We start from the raw sequence: 25,340 nt of genomic DNA, 5'->3' as shown, positions 1-25,340 counted from the left end.
CGAGCGGTGCTGGAGCCTTGCTCAGCTCCAATCGGGCGGAAGGCGGTGTACACCCTGGACAAGTGGCCACCTCATCACAGGGCCAACACAGATAGACAGACAACATTCACACTCACATTCACACACTAGGGACCATTTAGTGTTGCCAATCAACCTATCCCCTGATATATTTCCATTTAGGTGAAAAATTATTCATATTCCTTGCAGACAAAAGGGGGATGGAACCAAGCATCTTTACGTGTCGTTCTTGCCATTCCCGGGTTTAAATTGGCTGTCAGAGTGTACCAACTTGTTGGAATACATCCTCGTTCTTTTACTATATTAGTGAGAGGAATCATTTATGATTTAAAAAAAAGTTTGATGAGCAAGCAAGTCAACATTGGAACTCAAGCTTGTGATCACGGCACCGGTATAAATACTTCTTCTGCAGCAGCGCTTATAATAACCATATCACTAATACTTGGTTAATATTCAAGTCATATCGAGTATTGTTGGCGGTCTTTGGACGGTTATTTACTGGGTTTTATGGTTGAAAGCAGGACAGCCAATTGGCTCTGATGTAAGTAGACGTTTATTTACTTTCATCTAAGAATTAGAATGCATAAAAAAAACATTATAAAACATTAAAATACAAAAATACATCTGTTGTCATGTCTTCCATAATGATTGTAAAGGATAAGCACAATTCCAAAAAAAGTGCAGTTCCCCTTTAAAACACTGAAAACCTTTAGTATATTTGTATGTGGAATTAAATTATGGAATGGATTAAGCAAAGAAGTGTTTTCAAAATATAAGAAACAATAATTCTGATAAACATCTTTATCAGACACACAATTACTCATAAATATATACACACACGTATATTTTTATACATTAATACATACATACATACGCGCACACATTGGTACTCACCCACATGCAGTACATGGGTACCTATGCTCCTACATTTATACACAAATACAGTTCATACACACTCACGGTACATACATCCACATGCAGATTCACTGGACAAATATACATTTACACGTACTGTACATATACAAGCATATACAGTATGCATACCTACATTCATGCATATTATCATATTCATTCAAACATACAGTAAATTAATGTTGTTTCCTAGGGGAAACTGTGTAAAACACTGCACACTGACAAAGCTTAACATACATGTGACTATAACAATCTACAAGGTCAGTACGATTTACTTCTCTTTCTTCCGCCTTATCTGCTGTCTTTTGTATTTCAAGTTGTTTTTTTTATTTTTATCACTGACGAGTTTGTTTGCCATGTATTAAAATGACTGATAATGCATCAAAAATAAACTCTGGTTCTAGTCAAAAACAAACCCCGTTTCCATATGAGTTGGGAAATTGTGTTGGATGTAAATGTAAACGGAATACAATGATTTGCAAATCCTTTTCAACCCATATTCAGTTGAATGCACTACAAAGACAAGATATTTAATGTTGAAACTCATAAACTTTTTTTTTTTTTGCAAATTATAATTAACTTAGAATTTCATGACTGCAACACGTGCCAAAGTAGTTGGGAAAGGGCATGTTCACCACTGTTTTACAAAACCTTTTCTTTTATCAACACTCAATAAATGTTTGGGAACTGAAAACTAATTGTTGAAGCTTTGAAAGTGGAATTCTTCCCATTCTTCTTTTTTGTAGAGCTTCAGTCGTTCAACAGTCCGGGTTCTCCGCTGTCGTATTTTACGCTCCATAATGCGCCACACATTTTCAATGGGAGACAGGTCTGGACTGCAGGCGGGCCAGGAAAGTACTCGCACTCTTTTTTTAGAAGGCCACGCTGTTGCAACACGTGCTGAATGTGGCTTGGCATTGTCTTGCTGAAATAAGCAGGGGCGTCCATGAAAAAGACAGCGCTTAGATAGCAGGATATGTTGTTTCAAAACCTGTATGTACCTTTCAGCATTAATGGTGCCTTCACAGATGTGTAAATTACCCATTCCTTGGGCATTAATGCACCCTCATACCATCACAGATGCTGGCTTTTGAACTTTGCGTCGATAACAGTCTGGATAGTTCGCTTCCCCTTTGGTCGGGATGACACGATGTCGAATATTTCCAAAAATAATTTGAAATGTGGACTCGTCAGACCACAGACCATTTTTCGACTTTGCATCAGTCCATCTTAGATGATCTCGGGCCCAGAGAAGCCAGCGGCGTTTCTGGATGTTGTTGATAAATGGTTTTTGCTTTGCATAGTAGAGCTTTAACTTGCACTAACAGATGCAGCGACCAACTGTATTTAGTGACAGTGTTTTTCTGAAGTGTCCCTGAGCCCATGTGGTGATATCCTTTAGAGATTGATGTTGGTTTTTGATACAGTGTCGTCTGAGGGATCGAAGGTCACGGTCATTCAATGTTGGTTTCCGGCCATGCCGCTTATGTGGAGTGATTTCTCCAGATTGTCTGAACCTTTTGATGATATTATGGACCCCTTAATTTCTTGCAATTGCACTTTGAGAAACATTGTTCTTCAACTGTTTGACTATTTGCTCACACAGTTGTGGACAAAGGGGTGTAACTCGCCCCATCCTTTCTTGTGAAAGACTGAGCATGTTTTGGGAAGCTGCTTTTATACCCAATCATGGCACCCACCTGTTCCCAATTAGCCTGAACACCTGTGGGATGTTCCAAATAAGTGTTTGATGAGCAATTCTCAACTTTATCAGTATTTATTTTCATATTTCCCAACTTATTTGTCACGTGTTTCTGGCATCAAATTCTAAAGTTAATGATTATTTGCAAAAAAAAAATGTTTATCAGTTTGAACATCAAATATGTTGTCTTTGTAGCATATTCAATTGAATATGGGTTGAAAATGATTTGCAAATAATTGTAATCCATTTATATTTACATCTAACATAATTTCCCAACTCATATGGAAACGGGGTTTGTAGTATAAAAATATGTCCACCTAGAGTGTCAGTCATCAATTAGATAATCCATAAAAGTAAAAATTGCGGCAATTGGACTCTTCTTGTTGTCTAGTTTATCAAATAACTTTAACCTGTAATTCAATAAAAGCGCTTCACACAAAAACGAACAAAGAGAGGCCAGTTGCCTCCATTCGACTTTTGCAGGTAGTGTAAAATGCCTTTTACACAAAATAACAATAAGGCAAAATAATGTTGTTGCGCAGTCCTGTCAGCATGGTGCTCTCATTTATTTTTCAGGGTGTTTCAGGGCTGCTGTTGGTGTGTTAAGGTCAGCAATAAGTTTAAAAAAAAAAAGGTGTTAGTCCCTCTCTGCCTACTTACAGTTTGTTTTTTGTACAATACCACCTCAAATACTTAATGCGAGTGACTAAGTCTGCATTTATTTGGCTCTGAAATTAAAGGCCCACTGAAATGAGATAGCAGGTCCATTCTATGTGTCATACTTTATCATTTTGCGATATTGCCATATTTTTGCTGAAAGGATTTAATAAAGAACATCGACGATAGAAATCGCAACTTTAGGTTGCTAATAAAAAAAAGCCTTGCCTTTACAGGAAGTAGCAGATGATGTGCGCGTGACGTCACGGGTTGTAGGGCTCCTCACATCCTTACATTGTTTATAATCATAGCCAGCAGCAGCTAGAGCTATTCGCACCAAGAAAGCGACAATTTTCTCATTGATTTCAGCGAGGATGAAAGATTTGTGGATGAGGTAATTTAGAGTGAAGGACTAGAAAAAAAAAAGAAAAAAAAGGCGATTGCAGTGAAAGCGATTCAGATGTTATTATTATTAGACACATTTCCTAGGATAATTCTGAAAAAATCTCTTATCCTCCTATTGTTTTGCTAGTGTTTTAGTGAGTTAAACAGTACCTTAAAGTCCGAGGGTTGTGGCCACAAGTCGCGGCAGTTGCAGGAGGTCACTGGTTCCGCTGATCTCCGGTAAAAGGGGACTTATTTCCACAATTTTGTCACCGAAAACTGCCAGTTGACATGTAGGCGGATCCATGTTTGCTTGACCGCTCTGATCCATAGTAAAGCTTCATCTCCGGGATATTTAAACAAGGAAACACCGTGTGTTTGTGTGGCTAAAGGCTAATAGCTTCCCACCTCCATCTTTCTATTCAGACTTCTCCATTATTAATCGAACAAATTGCAAAAGATTCAGCAACACAGATGTCCAAAATACTGTATAATTGCTCGATGAAAAGAGACGACTTTTAGCCGCAAATGGTGCTGGGCTAATATGTCCCCTCCAACCAATAACGTCACAAACACGTGTCATCATTCCGCGACGTTTTCAACAGGAAACTCTGCAGGAAATTTAAAAAATTGTAATTTAGTAAACTAAACCGGCCGTATTGGCATGTGTTGCAATGTTAATATTTCATCATTGATATATAAACTATCAGACTGCGTGGTCGGTAGTAGTGGGTTTCAGTAGGTTTAAGCACTGATAGCTTGTTCCTTTATCTGTCTGGTTGTTACAGTTTAGGTCGGGACCATGTTCATAATGGAAACAAGTTTCCAAAGACATTTCCTCACAAAGTGACCAGACTTCATAAGATTTGCCTCTTTACTGCCATGCTTGTCCTGTATATACTAATGATGGCACACCCCTGGATTGTGGTTGACATTACATGAAGTATTTATTAAGGGTTATAAGAGAGGAATGGACCAAGGATTTTCTTTGAGTGATAATGTTGCCTGTGCTGTTCAAGCAATTAATTTCTAGCCTTCTCTTAAAGGCCTACTGAAATGAGATTTTCTTATTTAAACGGGAGAAGCTCTGTCATCCGGGAGGAACTCAAAGTAAAGCCGCTGCTCCTCCACATCGAGAGGAGCCAGATGAGGTGGTTCGGGCATCTGGTTAGGATGCCACCCGAACGCCTCCCGAGGGAGGTGTTTAGGGCACGTCCAACCGGTAGGAGGCCACGGGGAAGACCCAGGACACGTTGGGAAGACTATGTCTCCCGGCTGGCATGGGAACGCCTCGGGATCCCCCGGGAAGAGCTAGACGAAGTGGCTGGGGAGAGGGAAGTCTGGGCTTCCCTGCTTAGGCTGCTGCCCCCGCGACCCGACCTCGGATAAGCGGAAGAAGATGGATGGATGGATATTTAAACGGGGATAGCAGGTCCATTGATTTAGTAGAGAACATCCACGATACAGTTCGCAACTTTCGGTGCTAAGACAAAAGCCCTGCCTCTACCGGAAGTCGCAGACGAAGACGTCACAAGTGTGGGGGCTCCTCACATATTCACATTGTTTATAATGGGAGCGTCCGACGAAAAGTGGTATTCGGACCGAGAAAACGACAATTTCCCCATTAATTTGAGCGAGGATGAAAGATTCGTGTTTGAGGATATTGATAGCGGCGGATTAGAAAAAAAAAATGCGATTGTAATTGAGACAGATGCCGATGTTTTTAGACACATTTAGTATGATAATTCTGGGAAATCCTTTATCTTTCTATTGTGTTGCTAGTGTTTTAGTGAGTTAAATAGTACCTGATATTTGGAGGTGTACGTCCACGGGAGTCTTGACGCCGGTGTCTCAGGGAGGTCGACAGAAGCTTTATGGACGGCACAAGCTCAGCTTTTCTCCGGTAAGAACTTACTTTTTAACGAAAATTTTCTCACCAAAACCTGCTGGTTGACATTCCGTTGTGTTTCATGTTGGCTTGACCACGCTCTGATCCATAGTAAATTTTCACCTCCAGGAATTTTAAACAAGGAATCACCGTGTGTTTGTGTGGCTAAAGGCTAAAGCTTCCCAACTCCATCTTTCTACTGTGAATTCTTCAATATTAATTGAACACATTGCAAAAGATTCCGCAAAACAGTTCCCCAAAATACTGTGTAATTATGCCGTTAAAGCAGACGACATTTATCCGTGCGTAGCGCTCTTACTTCCGAAAAACCCGTGACGTCTTGCGTACACGTCATCATTACACGACATTTTCAAGACGAAACTCCCGGGAAATTTAAAATTGCAATTTAATAAACTAAAAAGGCCGTATTGGCATGTGTTGCAATGTTAATATTTCATCATTGAATATAAACTCTCAGGCTGCGTGGTGGGTAGTAGTGGGTTTCAGTAGGCCTTTAAGAATAGTTTATGCATGCATAGTTTACAGACTGTTGCATACCAATCAGACTACATGTATGAATCCACTGTAACACCTTATATCCCTCAACGCTTGGCCCAATCCCACGCCACACTGCCTAGATAAACACAGTTGTCTTCCTCATAATGGACGCCATGGTTACTCTGGCAATTAGGCAAAGCTTTGGATTATCACGTGCTTAGCCCGGTGTACCGCAAATCCATTCTGCTCTTCTGCTTTCATGCCCGAGGCTATTTGGACTCAAAGCCCAGCAAAGAAGAGTTTACAAGGTTGTTTAACTGTTCAAAGTTCTATCACTTATTTTTTTCTAGTGCTTCACAAAAACATCCGTCTTAGTTTTTTCTGTTCGACAAAATAATGGTAAAAACGGAGCAGAGTGCGTTGTTGTCCACCCAAGAGTACATCCTGTGGGCTGAGAATGGATTTTAGGCCGTGGATTAGAGACTCGAATGCTTTCCGAAAGTGTTTGATTTGTTCTGCCTCAGTGCTTCTCAGCAGTGTCCAAGGGTGCTCAGGTTCAATTTTTTAAGAGATCTCAGCTTTCCAGAGGTCTGAACGTTCTCGTCTTTCTACATAAGGCATATTTTCCGTGTGTTTGCTCACGCTTTCCACCTGGTCGCTCCCTTCTTAACATAGAATGGTTGTGAAAAGTTTTTGTATGTACAGCGCTCGCTTTTGGGGGAATATTGTTAATTATGTGCATCTTTCAACTATAAATGTATTGGGAAAAATGCAAATCCTCTTGTCCAAGCTTTTACTGACTGTATTTTGTGCATATGCAAAAATATGTTCCATTCATTTTCATCTTCTCTCTTGTATTTGCAGGAGCAAGTGTGTCATCGCAGACAGGTAAGAGGACTCTCAGTCAGTAAAATGTGTTGCCACTCCTTTTATTGTTTGTCTGTGTTGTTGCTGTTTTTACAACAGAATGTTGTGTGATGGTGTTGACAATACAACGGTAACAGGAACGTGATCTGTAGTTTAATGGTATTTTCCGGACTTTAAAACACACTTAAAATATTTTTTTCCCTCAAAAATCGACAAATTTTGGTTTTGCTTACTGACTTCAAAGCATTTTTTTAGTACATGGTGTAATGATAAATATGACCAGTAGATGGCAGTCAAACATAATATATATGTGTAGTCTGCACTACGATGGCAATATTACTCAAGTAAACAACACCAACATTGTATATGTTCTACTGAAAATATAAAAAAATTCAAATGGCGCTTGAAAATCTATCAAAATGTTTTAGTACGACTTTGGTAAGCCATAAATCCGCACAGCTTGAAGTGTGTGTGTATAAGATAAAACATATTAGGCAAAAGCAACTTTTCTTACCTTCTGGTACCTGCTGATCTGTATTTGGGATCTGCATAAATCCTGAAAAATTGATCTGTAAAACATCATCTTTGCAACATTCTGACCAAAAAAACCCACCATTTTATGTTATGTAGATCACAAGGAAGTGTGTTCAATTAAAAAAATAACATAAAAATAAAAAATATGACTCATTTATACATGAAAAAAATAAAATAAAATAGAACATTCATTGGCCGCCTTATGGTCCGGAAAATACGGTAAATTAACAGTATTTGCTTTCTGATGTGGTATAATCATTATGATGCATTAACAGGATTGAATAGAGGAAGTTGTTGGCTATGATTTCCTGTACTCTCACGGTCACAAAATGTGTGGAGAGTAGTGATTGGTATCTACATTTTAAATTGATGATTAAAAATCCATAATTAAGAAACCATGCCAGTGTTTAAAGGCCTACTGAAACCCACTACTACCGGCCACGCAGTCTGATAGTTTATATATCAATGATGAAATATTAACATTGCAACACATGCCAATACGGCCGGTTTAGTTTACTAAATTGCAATTTTAAATTTCCCGCGGAGTTTCTTGTTAAAAACGTCGCGTGACGTGACGGACTGTCAGGAAATATTAGCGCAACACCATTTGCGGCTAAAAGTCGACTCTTTTCATCGCGCAATTAAACAGTATTCTGGACATCTGTGTTGCTGAATCTTTTGCAATGTGTTCAATTAATAATGGAGAAGTCAAAGTACAAAGATGGAATTGGGAAGCTTTAGCCTTTAGCCACTCAAACACACAGTGTTTCCTTGTTCAAAATTCCCGGAGGTGAAGCTTTACTATGGATCAGAGCGGTCAAGCGAACATGGATCCCGACCACTTGTCAACCGGCAGGTTTCGGTGTGAAAATTGTGTTAAAAAGTCGCCTATTCCCTGAGATCTGTGGAGTTTGCGCCGTCCTTGTATCTGCTGTCGACTTCCCTCAGACACTGGCCTCAAGACACCCGTGGACACACCCCTCCGACTATCAGGTACTATTTAATCTCACTAAAACACTATCAACACAATAGAAAGATAAGGGATTTCCCAGAGTTATCCAAGTAAATGTGTTTAAAAACATCTGCATACGTCCCAATGCAATCACCTTACTTTATTTATTTATTTATTTATTTTTTTCTAGTCATTTGCTATCAATATCATCATCCACAAATCTTTCATCCTCGCTCAAATTAATGGGGGAATTGTCGTTTTCTCGGTCCGAATAGCTCTTGCTGCTGGAGGCTCCCATTAAAAACAATGTGAGGACGTGAGGAGCCCTCACCCTTGTGACGTCATCGTCTGTGACTTCCGGTACAGGCAAGGCTTTTTTATCATCACCAAAAGTTGCGAACGTTTCGTGGATGTTCTCTACTAAATCCTTCCAGCAAAAATATGGCAATATCGCGAAATGATCAAGTATGACACAAAGAATGGACCTGCTATCCCCGTTTTAATAAGAAAATCTCATTTCAGTAGGCCTTTAAATGTTGCCTGAATTGATACTTTAAAAAAAAATCACAAAATATAATGACATATTTTATTATGGAATTTTGTGACATCCATATTGAACGGACTAAACTAAATGATTCAATAATATAAATAAAAGTTTAACTAAGTAATACTGTACATTGGAAAATAAATAAGACTAATATTTTGCTTGTGTTGTAGCGCTGATCCTCGTTCATTAATGTGTGGCACCAATGCAAGGAAGTAGTCTAATATAATTTAAAACATAATTTTTACTAAGCTTCTTAAATAATATTTTTACTATGCTTTGCCGTGAGGTTAATTCAGAATCAGTTGCACCGCTAAACTTAAATATATCTTATCTAGATGCAATGATCCCATGCTGTCTCACATGGGGCAAAAGGCATAGAGCTTTTGTAGTATGGTTTTGGAAAAATTGTACATAAACAAAAATGACATCCAAAAACAATGCATCTCGCTTGCCGTGCTTAATTAGTATGTATGTTATAATGTTCGGCTGCTTTTGGTGTGTTAAGGTCGAAAATAAATTGTATATTTTCCGAAACAAGTCAACATGTTTTAGAACAGCAGGCCCAGTACATGAGGTATTGCTACCTATAGTTGATATTATATAGGCTAGTCACAGTATCAATTCAACAGATACACACCCTTTTTACCTCTTATACAGTATATGTGATGACTCGGCAGTATACAACACTGTCACAGAGGCCCATAAAGGTAAGTGATATATGCTGGCTAAGTCTCGCTCCTTGATGAATGTCGAAGGTCTGGCATAGCGTACATCATCGCGCCACTGCCACACTCGCATATGTTTCTGAATGAGAGGAAGATAAATAAGGCCACAACACTCTGACAGGGAATGAATGAGTGCTCACTTTAGTTGGCTTCTGTGCGTCCATATCTGGTCCGGCCCAAACACTGCCCATTCAATATGATCAACTTTCCTGGAGTTGAGTCAGAAATGTGTATAAGGACTCTGAGTTTCACAATGATACTGCTGTGGAGGGAAATATATGTGAGTTTGTGTCAGTGTACGACTGACAGATGCGACTCCAATGGGGCTGTCTGGTTTGAAGAGACATGGAACCTTGGGGCAACGAGTTGAGGCATAAACAAAGACCTCGGACTATACCAGGGGTCCCCAAATAGATTAACTTTACAAAAGAGAAGTGTGAGATACTTTGAAATTTGTCTGGCCAGACATGCAGAAGGATGTCAGGGAGTGGGCAGCCGCATGGATGTCCTGCCAGCGGGCCAAGGTCCATCAGCACATCAGGACACCGCTGGAATCCTTCCAGGTGGCTGATCGGCGGTTTGACCATATCCATGTGGACCTGGTGGGTACACTGCCCTCCTCTCGTGGGTGCACTCATCTCCTCACTCTGGTAGACCCAACTACCAGATGACCGGAGGTAGTTCCACTCTTGTCCACGGCAAGGGGTGAGATTGCTAGGGCTTTTATTTCCAACTGGGTGTCGTGGTTTGATAGACCGTGTGACATGACCTCAGACAGGGGAGCTCAGTTCACTTCAGAGCTGTGAAATACAACGGGTGTAGGACTTTGGTACAGCTACATCGGACTACTGCTTCTCACCCTCAACACCCACTCTTCCCTGAATATGGAACCCTGCCATCAGGGAGAAGACTCCGGGTCCTACTATGCAAATATAACCGCCTTAAATTATAATTTTTCCCAGCCTCCATTAAGCTGACCAACAATGGGCAATAGAATGTTAATATATAGCAGGGGTCGGCAACCCAAAATGTTGAAGGAGCCATTTGGACCAAAAATACAAAAACAAATCGGTCTGGAGCCGCAAAAAAATAAAAGCCATATAACATACAGATAGAGTGTCATGAAATAGCAATTGAATAGCGAGGACTAAAAGGAAACTAAATAAGCTCAAATATAGCTACAAATGAGACATAATGATGCAATATGTACATATAGCTATCCTAAATAGCATGTTAGCAGCGATTAGCTTGCAGTCATGCAGTGACCAAATATGTCTGATTAGCACATTCCACACAAGTCAATAACATCAACAAAACTCACCTTTGTACATTCATCCACAACGTTAAAAGTTTGGTGGACAAAATGAGACAGAAAAAGAAGTGGCATGAAACACGTCTTAGAAAGTCGGAGAAAGTTATACATGTAAACAAACCACGGTGAGTTCAAAAATTGGTAGGACAAAACGGCGCTCGCCAAATACTCGAATCAGTTAAGCATGTTTAATGTAAACAGTGTGCTTTATAACAATTAGGGAGTTTTATGTCATGTTTGTCCTTCTACAGAAACCATATTTGTTGCGATCCGTGACTCGGATCTTCAAATATTATTGTTTATTTTTTCTATCTTTGTTCTCATTCTCCGTCTGATCAGTTTATTTCCCGTTTAGTCCATCACCATGGTTACTTATTAGTTTCAGCTGTTACTCCCGGTTCCTGCACACCTGTTCACTGCTAATTACCTTCCCTTTATAAGCCAGCCTCTTCTGTTTATTCTTTCTGGGACTCTAATTTGCTCACATGCAACAAGTAACGTCAGGTATGTTTTTCTCGCTAGCTCATTAGCTAAGCCACTTTGTTGTCATCTTTAGCTCACATGCTAATCATCTTTGTTTTCATTTTTTGTGCCATCGTGCCAAATCTTAGTTCTTTATATTTCCTAGCTTTCACGCTAGCGTCTTTTGTTTCCCTTTTTATTAGCTCCAGTGTTTTTGTTCAGAGCTCACTTTTTGTTAATAAATTTGTTAGATCTTACCTTTGTTGTGTTCTTCGTTTGACGCATCCTCGAGGGAATCGAACCCGGTACCACGATGCCGAACCGGCGTTACAATATTAAAACAAAAAATACATTTTTTGTTTCCTCTCATCTTTTTCCATTTTTTATATATTTTTGTAAAAGCTTCAGAGAGCCACTAGGGCGGCGCTAAAGAGCCGCAAGCGGTTGCCGACCCCCGATATATAGGTTAGCACTTTTTTAGCACATAGCACTTAGCATTTTAGAACTAAACACTTTAGCACACAGCACTTTATCCATGAGCTCTAGTGCAATGCACACTGGTACTTTATCTTTTGCTCCATACTGTAGATTTTATGCCTACATCAAAGTGCCACCTATGTCTATCAAGCTCCATGTTCTGATGTTTGAATGTTAGTTGTCTGGTTGTGGTTGTGTCTGTGCTTGTGTTTTTGTTCTGTTGTTTTTGTGTATGTTAAGAAAGCAATGATGCACTGTGTCCAAGACAAATTTCCCCACGGGGACAATAAAGTTGAACCTTGAACCTTGAAATAAACGGGCTGTGTGGACTATGTTACCTATTTGGACATGCGGTCTGGATTGCCTGCTGTTTTGGCCCAGGCTTGCCGTTGTTGAGGTCAGCCCCCACGGGCAACATTGTCTGTGCCCATGGATAATGTGCGGATTAGCCGCTATGGGTGCCCTAGTAGACCACCTAAAAAAACCTAATATGGTGGTTTCTGTGTTTTTTTGTTTGTTATCTCACTTTGAAGTTTGTTTTGTATTAGTGCCAAACTTGGTGTTTCGGGGGGGGGGGGGGTGCTGTGTAGCGAACACTAAATGTTCTCATCACCAGATTGGGGATTGGTGTATGAGCCAGATGTGACCAGATAAAAGGGGACATGCTTTACTTCCAGGTGAAAATGGTTATTGTGGAAGAACGTCTGATGATAAACTCACCAGCTCAGAACTACTACTCTCTAGCCTCATCATCTTGACTCCCACAATATATGTATATATATATATATATATATATATATATATATATATATATGTATATATATATATATATATATATAAATATATATATATATATATATATATGTATATATATATATATATATATATATATATATATATATATATATATATATATGTCTTGATTGGATTATCCAGAGAATAGTGCTCGATACCGTGGTAGTTCTGTAGAGATGAAGTAGTCTTGTGATTTTTTCCCACACTTACATATATATATATATATATATATATATATATATATATATAGGTGTTTTTTCATTTTTTTTCCTGAAATTGACTTTTTTCTTCAGCATTATCCTATTGGAACACCCAACTGGCTAAACTTTTGACCACCACTGTATATTACCATCCATTTTCTACCGTTTGTCCCTAGAAGGGGTGGCTGCAGCATATAGCAGCTGCACGCGGGCAGAAGGTGGTGTAGACCGTGGACAAGTTACCCCCTCATCCTGGGTCAACACTGATAAACAGGCAACATTCACACCCACATTCCCTTTTACAGTTCCCCGTGTTGAGTCACCTATACCTCCCTTCTCCCATATGAAGTTAATTTATGGCACCTGTTCTGCAAAAACATTCTCCCTGGGACATCCTTCTAATTTCATTTTCAAAATGCCAGCAATAAATTTATCAAATGGACTGAATCGAATCTGAGTCACACGCGCTACCATCCGTCACGGGCTGTCCCCCTCGGGGAGCTGTGGGCGTAGTTAAGCCAGCCACAAAGCTCTGCTGGCAGCAGGAGAAGACAGTGATGGGAGCCTTTCTGGTGAGAAGCCACCCAGATGAATGCACGGCAGCACAGGGTTACGTGTGCACGTGCTCCAATGCATATGCATTTGTTTGCTCAAGCAGGCTGCTAATGTGTTCAGAGGTCAGTGTTAATTCTTCAACATGCTCTCCCTGGAATCTCAGTTAACCGCTTGGAATGTTGTCATGCCAGAAACGTATGGGAGGATAATTGATTAGCTGCAGTATTGCACGAGTTAATTGATTGTTGTGCTCATATTTGCATTTGTAAATCCCTCTCAATTCAAATACCACTTTGAGCTTCATCCTCTCCTGCCTCTGGAAAGTCCAGGTTCACACGCTCTCTGCCCTCCCATTGTCCTCTCATTCTTCACTTTCTCATCCTCTGTGCTCCACTTTGACACCTTTGCCTCGTGCTCTAAATGCCTTTGTCCCCTGCGCTCCTTTTGTTTCCACGCTTTGCCTCCAACTATCTTTGCTTCGTTTATTTTCAGTGTTCATCTCTGTGCAGGTTAAGCCAGGCATGAGTACGAGGAAAGCAACTTTGTGCTAACAGGGCTAATGAAGTCAGACCCGGTAATTCCTCTGACGGGAATAGGTGATGCTACTCGGCTACTCGGGGAATAAGCGGTAGAAAATGGATGGATGGATGGATGGATATGCTTTGGTGGCAATATGAAGATCAGTCTCAAATGTAATGCGAGTCGATGTGGAAAATACATGCAGAGCAGTGTTTTGTGTGACATCCATCCATTTTCTACCGCTTATTCCCTTTTGGGGTCGCGGGGGGCGCTGGCGCCTATCTCAGCTACAATCGGGCGGAAGGCGGGGTACACCCTGGACAAGTCGCCACCTCATCGCAGGGCCAACACAGATAGACAGACAACATTCACACTCACATTCACACAGTAGGGCCAATTTAGTGTTGCCAATCAACCTATCCCCAGGTGCATGTCTTTGGAAGTGGGAGGAACCCGGAGTACCCGGAGGGAACCCACGCATTCACGGGGAGAACATGCAAACTCCACACAGAAAGATTTCGAGCCTGGATTTGAACCCAGGACTGCAGGACCTTCGTATTGTGAGGCAGTCGCACTAACCCCTCTGCCACCGTGAAGCCCCGTTTTGTGTGACATGAGTCATACAATTTGAGCTTTGTTGGGGGACAGCTTTGAGTACACGTCGACCTCTGTGGGCTCACTTCCATGTAAGTTCGACTAGGCCTGGGTGATATGGCCTTTTTTTTTTTAATCTCTGTATTTTTAGGCCATATCGCAATGCACGATATATATCTCGGTATTTTGCCTTCGCCTTGAATGAAGACTTGATACATATAATAACAGCAGCATGATGATTCTATGTGTCTACATTAAGACATTCTTTTTCTTACTGCATTCATATATGCTCATTATAAACTTTCATGCAGAGAAAGAAATCACAACTAAGTCTATGGACCAAAACTGTATTTGTTAAACAGCTATTAGCAGGTGACTTTTCCAATGATGCTACATATTAGCAATAATGCTACTTTTCGTAGCATTATTACTTGCCGTAAAGGAGGAGCGTAGCTAGCCTGGTTGCTATATTTCCGGTTGGTCGTAAAAGTGTTGGTCATGTGTTTGTACCCTGCTCAAATCTCTCAGTAAACTTATTCATTGGATTATGTCTTTTGTTTTGAACTTTATTACACCTTGGAGCGCTTTTTCCCGTCCGTTGTTTTCCTGCTTTCGCTATCTGCGCCTAATGACTGAGCTACGTGACGTCGTTTCTTGTGATGTCTCACGGAGCATTTCTGGTCGGGACGGATTCGAATAAAGAACCAACTCTTTTTCTTTACTATAGTGGTCTCGATAACGGGTACCGGTTATCAAAAAGGCGTTCGAGTCCGAGGATTCGGTTCTTTTAAATGGGTTGTACTTGTATAGCACTTTTCTACCTTCAAGGTACTCAAAGCGCTTTGACACTACTTCCACATTTACCCATTCACACACACATTCACACACCGATGGGGGAAGCTGCCATGCAAGGCGCTAACCAGCACCCATCAGGAGCAAGGGTGAAGTGTCTTACTCAGGACACAACGGACGTGACGAGGTTGGTACTAGGTGGGTTTTGAACCAGTCACCCTCGGGTTGCGCTTTTCTTATCGAACAACCGGGAAAACCGGTTTCGATTATCATCCCTAGTGACTGATGCATTCTTCAGCAAGTGAGTGACAAAGGGAATAGTAAAGTCAGGAAGCTGGCAGGTTTGCAGAATGAAAGAGGTGGCTGTGCGGGTCTGAGGTCTTTTTGCACAATTATTCATACAAGCTGATGTTTACCTGTAAGCTTACATCCTTACAAGCATATTCTCGACATATCAGAAGCTCCTACTACACCTGGAAATGGGTCTTGCTTCTGTCGTCTGTATTGTCTTCTTCTCATTGCTGCCAACGAATGATTTTGCCATGTTTTCCTCTCATTGAGAATTGTTAAAAACATGTTTTTTAATTAAAAATGTTCACATATTTAATGTATATTTGTCCTTTTACACAGAAAAAAAATAATTGAATTTAGTGACACACGATACATTCAAAACAGTGCTGTTAAAGTTAATACTGACAATGATTTTGTTGAAAACCCCCACTTTTTTTTAATGACGATAACTGACAGTGATGAGCTAAATTAAACGTGGCTCTTTGATGACTGACCCCTGAACAGCGCAACCACGGAACATCTACACCAGGGGTGCCCATTACGTTGATCACGAGCTACCGGTCGATCGCGGAGGGTGTGTTAGTCGATCGACAGCCAGGCATTTCAAAAAAATAGACCTAAAAATTAGCGATCATCAATCTTCACCAAGACGTCACTTTCGTCACTTGATTGACGTTCACGACACCTGAGAGTCTTGTGAGATGACACTGGCTGCTGCGAGCTCATTATTAAAGTTAAAATAAAGTTAAAGTACCAATGATTGTCACACACATACTAGATGTGGCGAAATTATTCTCTGCATTTGCTGGCTTTTGACCTTCGCGCCTATAACAATCTGGATGGTTATTTTCCTCTTTGTTCCGGAGGACACCACTTCCACGGATTCCAAATATAAATATAATTTGAAATGTGGACTCGTCAGACCACAGAACACGTTTCCACTTTGCGTCAGTCCATCTTAGATGAGCTCAGGCCAAGCAAAGCCAGCAGGGTTCCTTGGTGTTGTTGATAAATGGGTTTTGCTTTGCATAGTTGAGTGGGTTTATGAAGTGTTCCTGAGCCCGTGTTGTGATATCCTTTACACACTGATGTCGGTTTTTGATGCAGTATTGCCTGAGAGGTCAATGGTCCGTAATATCATCACTTACGTGCAGTGATTTTCCGGATTCTCTGAACTTTTTAATAATTTTACGGACTGTAGATGGTAAAATCCCTAAATTCCTTGCAATAGCTCGTTGAGAAATGTTGTTCTAAAACTTTTCGACAATTTGCTTACAAATTGGTGACCCTCGCCCCATCCTTGTTTGTGAATTACTTAGCATTTCATGGAAGCTGCTTTTATACCCAATCATGGCACCCACCTGTTCCCAATTAGCCAGCACATACTGTGGGATGTTCCATATAAGTGTTTGATAAGCATTCCTCAACTTTATCAGTATTTATTGCCACCTTTCCCAACTTCTTTGTCACATGTTGCTGGCATCAAATTCTAATGTTAATGATTATTTGCAAAAACAAAAAAAAAATGTTTAACAGTTTGAACATCAAATATCTTGTCTTTGTAGTGCATTCAATTGAATATGGGTTGAAAAGGATTTGCAAATCATTGTATTCCGTTTATATTTACATCTAACACAATTTCCCAACTCATATGGAAACGGGGTTTGTATATGAATGAGGTAGATGCCCTGGACTTGGTCAATTGAAAAGTAGCTTGCCTGCAGAAGAAGTGTGGGCACCCCTGGTCCACACCATCCGCCATTCTCCAATCCTCACTGTCGCTATGATGCGCATTGATGCCGCTTCGCCGTGCAGCAAAGTAGCGCAGAATTTTACAAGACCTCGCCAATTTGTGCGTAGTCATGTGTTAAGGGGAGTTGTAGTAAAGCCAACCATAAACAATTTATCCTGTCCTTCCAGAGAAAGAAAATAAAATAAACTCAGCCTTGCCATTCTAGATACATCACAGTTCCTGAACTGCAACACCGCGGAACCTCTTCAGTGTTGCGGTCCATCAGTAGCAACACTTATTCGACTTGACCCATGGGAAAGATAACAGTTTTGCCTTATTTTGTTCTTAATTTGTAGCAAGCAACAACAAAACACAAACAGCATCCCTGGCAAGCGTTGTAAACACACATCTCATTCAACTCCCGTTCAACTCCTCTGCACCCCCTGTATCAACTGGTATTTGACACAGAACCATGAATAGCTGTCCAGTAAAGTTAAAGAACCAATAATTGTCACACACACACTAGGTGTGGTGAAATGTGTCCTCTGCATTTGACCCATCCCCTTTATCACCCCCTGGGAGGTGAGGGGAGCAGTGGGCAGAAGCGGTGCCCACTGCTAAATAGAACTGGACTAAAACTTGGAGTTTTGTTGACTAAAACTATCACATAAAGAAAAAGCTCAAATGTGACTAAAAGCCATCCATCCCTTTTCTACCGCTTATTCCCTTTTGGGGCGCGGGGGGCGCTGGTGCCTAACTCAGCTCTGATCGGGCGAAAGGCGGCGGGGTACATTTTAATGAAAATGGGAAGAGGTTTAGCCATGGTCAGAAAGTGCTCCACCTTCTTGACATCCTCAACAATGGGTCAAGTTATACAGTCCTTTGTTTTCTGTCATCTTCATTACTGTCCTATAATATAGTTTGCTACAACTAAGTCTGACCTGAACAAACTTCAACTTGTTCAAAACCGAGCGGCTAGACTGTTACTTAAATGTTCTTTGCGCACTAATATTTCGTTTAACTGTCCTGGTTGTCTGTTGAACAAAAGATGCAGTTTAGTCTCATTATGTTCTTTAGAACTATCATTTTGGATCAGGGGTGTCAAACTCAAATACAGAGTGGGCCAAAATGTAAAACTGAACAAAGGTTGAAGAAAGTTAACCTTTTAATAGGAACCCAAACAAGTTTTGCATTGAATATTGAACAAGCGAAACTTATATAATATTATAGTAACATGCAAAATCGAGTTTAAAATAATACTAATAATTTAAAAGTAACAATGTCTCCCGGCTGGCCTGGGAACGCCTCGGGATCCCCCGGGAAGAGCTGGACGAAGTGGCTGGGGAGAGGGAAGTCTGGGTTTCCCTGCTTAGGCTGTTGCCCCCGCGACCCGATCTCGGATAAGCGGAAGAAGATGAATGGATTGATGGAATGGCATATCAAATCAAATCAAATCCGAGTCTGAATCCGAGCTAATGTCGCTATATCTTGCTGCGGTAACCGCCATGTTGTTTGTATTGGCAGCCCTGTATGACGTCACAGGGAAATGGACAGTGGTTTCGAAGATAGCGAAAATAAGGCAATTTAAAGTTTTATTTAATGATATTCCGGGACCGGTAAAATTTTGAAAAAAATACAAGTCACTGGGAACTGATTTTTATTGTTTTTAACCCTTTTGATATTGTGATAATGTTCCCCTTTAAAGGCTAGAGTATACAAATGAGTTTTAAGATGGGATTCAAATGTCTACAGTCGGTCGCTACATCTACAAGTGCCAGTTAAAACTCTACTATGCAAAGCCAACGCCATTTTATCAACAACACCCGGAACGTTGAAAATAATTCGCAAATCATTCTATGGGGCGGCCTGCTATCCGAGGGTCCCTGGGTCAAAACCCACCTAGTACCAACCTCGTCACGTCCGTTGTGTCCTGAGCAAAACACTTCACCCTTGCTCCTGATGGGTGCTGGTTAGCGCCTTGCATGGCAGTTCCCTCCATCAGTGTGTGAATGTGTGTGTGAATGGGTAAATGTGGAAGTAGTGTCAAAGCGCTTTGAGTACCTTGAAGGTAGAAAAGCGCTATACAAGTACAACCCATTTATTTAAATAGAAATGGAATGCCTCTTTTCTATTTGCAGCCCTCTCAGGCAAATATCAAAATAAACTTTTCCCACAGGCTCAGAATAAATGTTTATATTGTAGCGTCCAGGAAGAGGTAGTACTGCAAGGGGTTCAGTGTATTTGTTCCGTTGTGTTTATGTTGTGTTACAGTGCAGATGTACTCCCGAAATTTTCTTGCCATTCTCGTTTAGTGTTGGTTCACAGTGTGGCGCATATTTGTAACAGTCTTAAAGTTGTTTATACAGCCACCCTCAGTGTGACCTGTATGGCTGTTGACCAAGCGTGCATTGCATTAGCGTGTGTGTGTGTAAAAGCCACATATATCATGTGACTAGGCCGGCACGCTGTTTCTACGTAGGAAAAGCGGACGTGACGAAATGTTTTAGAGGACGCTTGAGGCAGTGCCTTTAAGGCACGCCCCCAATATTGTAGTCCAGGTGGGAATCGGGAGAAATTTGGGAGAATGGTTGCCCCCTGTGATTTTCGTGAGGGGCACTGAAATTTGGGAGTCTCCTTGGAAAATCGGGGGGGGGTTAGCAAGTATGAGTATTAACGGTGAATGCGGTGTTACAGCGACACCGCCGCTGTATAATACCGGCGGGCCAGCTCTAATGTTAATTTGATATTGCCTCAAGGGCCAAATGAAAATACACGGTGGGCCAAATTTGGCCCGCGGGGCAGAGTTGGACACCCATGTTTTAGATCTATCACCAGATTACTTTTACAAACAGTTTTTAAAGTCAACTAACACACATACTTATGACACTAGGAATGCCAGCAATGGCCATTTGTCACTTCCTGCTCCCAGGACCAATCTCCTCAAAATACAGTCACGTATGGATGTATATCATTCTGGAATATATTGCCATCACACATTAATCTCTCACATAGTAAATTAAATTGTCATTCAATGCAGCTTTGAAGATACACCTATTGCAGCTGCCCACATGACGTGATTTTTTTAATACTGGTTTTAACTAGCTTTTTTTATCTCATGTTGTATTTTTCCATTGTATAATGTTTGGTAATGCATGTATTATTTGTATTTTAATTTTGTTTGCTCCTATTTGGACCCCAGGAATACTAGCAGTCGCCCTGGCGTCAGCTAATGGGGATACATTCAATAGACAATAAACAATAAACCCTGGACCAGTCACCACCTCATCACAGGGCATGTGACTAAAATGAAATAACATTTTGTCCGAAAGACTAAGACAAAACTAAGAAAACTGCCAAAATCAACACTGTTTCAAAAGACTCAGGTTAATGAGTATTGTATGTAACAGATTAAGAATTTGATATCCTTCTGAACTTCACAGAAGCAGCAGAAAATCACAATAAGATTTTAATTAAATAGTCATGTGCAGCCATCTTAAAGGCCTACTGAAATGAGAGTTTTTCATTTAAACGGGGATAGCAGGTCCATTCTATGTGTCATACTTGATCATTTCGCGATATTGCCATATTTTTGCTGAAAGGATTTAGTAGAGAACATCGACGATAAAGTTCGCAACTTTTGGTCGCTAATAAAAAAGCCTTGCCTGTACCGGAAGTAGCAGACGATGTGGAAATCCTCCAATCCTCACATTGTTTACAATCATGGACACCAGCAGCTAGAGCGATTTGGACCAAGAAAGCGACGATTTCCCCATTAAATTGAGCGAGGATGAAAGATTTGTAGATGGGGATAGTGGGAGTAAAGAACTAGAAAAAAAAATGTGAGGGCAGTGGGAGCGATTCAGATGTTATAAGACACATTTACTAGGATAATTCTGGAAAATCCATTATCTGCTTAGTGTGTTACTAGTGTTTTAGTGAGATTATATGCTACCTGAAAGTCGGAAGGGTGTGACCGCCAGTGTCTCCGGTGGGAGGAGGTAAGAGGGTCCAGAGCTGCAGGAGGACGCAAGCTCCGCTCATAACTACGGTAATAGCCGACTTATTACCACAATTTTCTCACCGAAACCTGCCGGTTGACATGTAGTCGGGAATCATGTCCGCTTGACCGCTCTGTTCTATAGTAAAGCTTCACTTTTGGGAATGTAAACCAGGAAACACCGGTTGTGTTTTTGTTGCTAAAGGCAGCTTCAACACACCGCTTTCCACCTACATCTTTCTTCTTTGACTTCTCCATTATTAATTGAACAAATTGCAAAAGATTCAGCAACACAGATGTCCAGAATACTGTGTAATTATGCGATTAGAGCAGACAACTTTTAGCCGTGAGCGGTGCTGGAACAACATGTCCGCAATAACCGGTGACGACAAACGCACGCGTCATCATACCGCGACGTTTTCAACACGACACTTTGCGGGACATTTAAAATTGCAATTTAGTAAACTAAAAAGGCCGTATTGGCATGTGTTGCAATGTTAATATTTCATCATTGATGTATAAACTATAAGACTGCGTGGTGGGTAGTAGTGGGTTTCAGTAGGCCTTTAATGTTTATCATCTTAAGTCTAAATGGCGTTGCTAACATAGATTTATTAGACTCGAAATATATGTTAAGATCATGCAATAATTACTTACCAGTTTCAAGAATTGACCTACATGGACATTCAAGTCAATCAGTAATGTTATGTAAACACAGTTTAGTTTTATTACAAATTAAAGAAAATCCTCTTGTCTTGTGACTTAAAATACGCATTTTATTTTTGGCAGTTTGGTATACAATGTTTTAGGTACTGTCTGGATATTTCTGTTAATGATTTTCTCTTTATAACAGACAAATCCGGTGCAGCAAACTTTCTGCAATGGAACAAAAAAAGTTGTTCTCTCGTTTTTTACACGTGCACAAGTCAAACATTGGTTTCTGCTGCTTCCTGCCCATATTTTGCTGGCTTTACTGTGATGAGAACTATGATTACTTTGACCTTTTTCTAAGTATTTCTTTTTTTCTTCTTGTGCTCAGCAAGTAGTGCATCATTATTATGAGGGGCATTCAAGAAATGTTCCTCCCAGCCAACTAATAACACACACACGCACACATATATATATATATATATATGAATGTAAGTATGTATGTAAATGCCAACAGTGTTGAGGCCCCCCCAAAAAAGCTTCTAATTAAACACACTCCTTAGCCTTCCCGGTAAGGTCTATTCAGGTGTATTGGAGGGGAGGCTACGCCAGATAGTCAAATGTCGGATTCAGGAGGAACAGTGGGGTTTTAGTCCTGGTCGTGGAACTGTGGACAAGCTCTTGAGGGTGCATGGGAGTTTGCCCAACCAGTCTACATGTGCTTTGTAGACTTGGAGAAGGCATTCAACCGTGTATCCCGGGAAGTCCTGTGGGGAGTGCTCAGAGGTTATGGGGTATCGGACTGTCTGAGTGTGATCGGTGTCAGAGCTTGGCAGTAAGTCGAACACATTTCCAGTGAGGTTTGGACTCCCCCAAGACTGCCCTTTGTCACCGATTCTGTTCATAACTTTTATGGACCGAATTTCTAGGCGCAGTCAGAGCATCGAGGGGATCCGGTGTGGTGGCTGCAGGATTAGATATCTGCTTTTTGCAGGTTATGTGGTCCTGATGTCTTCATCTGGCTAGGATCTTCAGCTCTCAATGGATTGGTTTGCAACCGAGTGTGAAGCGACTGGGATGGAAATGAGCACCTCCAAGTCCGAATCCCTGGTTCTCGCCCGGAAAAGGGTGGAGTACCAACTCCGGGTTGAGGAGAAGATCTTGCCCCAAGTGGAGGAGTAATCAAGTACCTTGGAGTCTTGTTCACGAGTCAGGGAAGAGTGGATTGTGAGATCGACAGGCGGATCGGTGCGGCGTCTTCAGTAATGCAGACGCTGTATCGATCTGTTTTGGTGACGAAGGCGCTGAGCTGGGAGGCACAGTCCAGTGGAAAAACGGCAAAACGTTTCTTTGCTTGCATCACGCAAGTGACGTCAATGTTCAGCCCTCGAGAGCCATATACCACACCGTGATAGGTAGATTCCTTCAGCTCCGCACACAACGTTGTCAAGCAAAATTCATATAAAACTCGCTGGCCGCACTAACAATAAAGGCCTACTGAAACCCACTACTACCCACTACACAGTCTGATAGTTTATATATCAATGATGAAATATTAACATTGCAACACATGCCAATACGGCCTTTTTACTTTACTAAATTGCAATTTTAAATTTCCCGGGAATTTTTTCTTGAAAATGTTGCGTAATGATGACGTGTACGCGTGACGTCACGGGCTGTTATGAATATGAGCGCTGCACACACACACACAGCTAAATGTTGTCTGCTTTAACGGCATAATTACACAGTATTTTGGAGATCTGTGTTGCTGAATCTTTTGCAATTTGTTCAATTAATATTGGAGAAGTCACAGTAGAAAGACGGAGTTGGGAAGCTTTAGCCTTTAGCCACACAAACACACGGTGATTCCTTGTTTAAAATTCACGGAGGTGAAACTTTACTATGGATCACAGCGAACATGGATCCCGACTACATGTCGACCAGCAGGTTTCGATGAGAAAATTGTGGTTAAAAAGTCGCCACTTACCGGATATCAGCGGAGCTTCTGCCTCCCGTACAGCTGCCGTCGACTTCTCCGGGACACTGCGTGTCAACACCCGGCCGTGGACGTACACTTCCGTTTATCAGGTACTGTTAAACTCACTAAAACACTAGCAACACAATAGAAAGATAAGGGATTTCCCAGAATTATCCGAGTAAATGTCTCTAAAAACATATGAATCCGTCTCAATGCAATCGCGTTTTGTTATTTTTTAACTTGTTTTTATTTTTTCATTTTTTTTTTCTAATCCGTCGCTATCAATATCCTCAAACACGAATCTTTCATCCTCGCTCAAATTAATGGGGACATTGTCGTTTTCTCGATCTGAATAGCTGTTTTTGTTGGAGGCTCCTAGGTTGATTGGCAACACTAAATGGTCCCTAGTGTGTGAATGTGAGTGTGAATGTTGTCTGTCTATCTGTGTTGGCCCTGCGATGAGGTGGCGACTTGTCCAGGGTGTACCCTGCCTTCCGCCCAATTGTAGCTGAGATAGGCGCCAGCGCCCCCCGCGACACCGAAAGGGAATAAGCGGTAGAAAATGGATGGGCTCCCATTAAAAACAATGTGAATATGTGAGGAGCCATCAACATGTGACGTCATCGTCTGCGACTTTCGGTAGAGGCAGGGCTTTTCTCCAGTTGCGAACTTTATCGTGGATGTTCTCTACTAAATCCTTTCAGCAAAAATATGGCAATATCGCGAAATGATCAAGTATGACACATAGAATGGACCTGCTATCCCCGTTTAAATAAGAAAATCTCATTTCAGTAGGCCTTTAAACTTTCATATAAAGGTGAGGTGTCGCAAAATAACCTCTCGCGGGCCGCAATTGGCCCGCGGGCTGCGTGTCTGAGATCCCTGCTTTACAGGGTTGATTCAAACCTGGCGTTTTCCAAACATGTTGGCAACAAGAAATGAGAGTGTAAAGTCATCCATTCAAAAAGAAAACAATGAAAAAAGTAAAAATAAATCTGAAGCTCCAACTGTGGAAATCATACTAAAACCTTTATTTTTATATATATATATATATATATATATATATATATATATATATATATATATATATATATATATATATATATATATATATATATATATATACATATATATATATATATATATATATATAAGTTAAGTACCAATGATTGTCACACACATACTAGATGTGGCGAAATTATTCTCTGCATTTGACCCATAACCCTTGATCACCCGCTGGGAGGTAAGGGGAGCAGTGGGCAGCAGCGGTGCCGCGCCCGGGAATCATTTTTGGTGATTTAACC

At 40.9% G+C, this 25,340-nt stretch overlaps 1 protein-coding gene across 1 annotated transcript in view; it reads left to right on the top strand.

Annotated features, from left to right (window-relative positions):
• LOC133555082 (cadherin-4-like) overlaps nucleotides 1–25,340 on the top strand; it is a 669,978-nt gene that overhangs the window by 294,254 nt on the left and 350,384 nt on the right. Inside the window, exon 4 of the mRNA XM_061904548.1 lies at nucleotides 6,924–6,947. Within this exon, the coding sequence (XP_061760532.1) occupies nucleotides 6,924–6,947 (24 nt within the window). The remainder of the gene's footprint in view (nucleotides 1–6,923; nucleotides 6,948–25,340) is intronic.

This window comes from Nerophis ophidion, linkage group LG06, assembly GCF_033978795.1.
Source record: "Nerophis ophidion isolate RoL-2023_Sa linkage group LG06, RoL_Noph_v1.0, whole genome shotgun sequence".
Taxonomy (NCBI): domain Eukaryota; kingdom Metazoa; phylum Chordata; class Actinopteri; order Syngnathiformes; family Syngnathidae; genus Nerophis; species Nerophis ophidion.
This window is presented reverse-complemented; position numbering and strand designations above follow the sequence as displayed.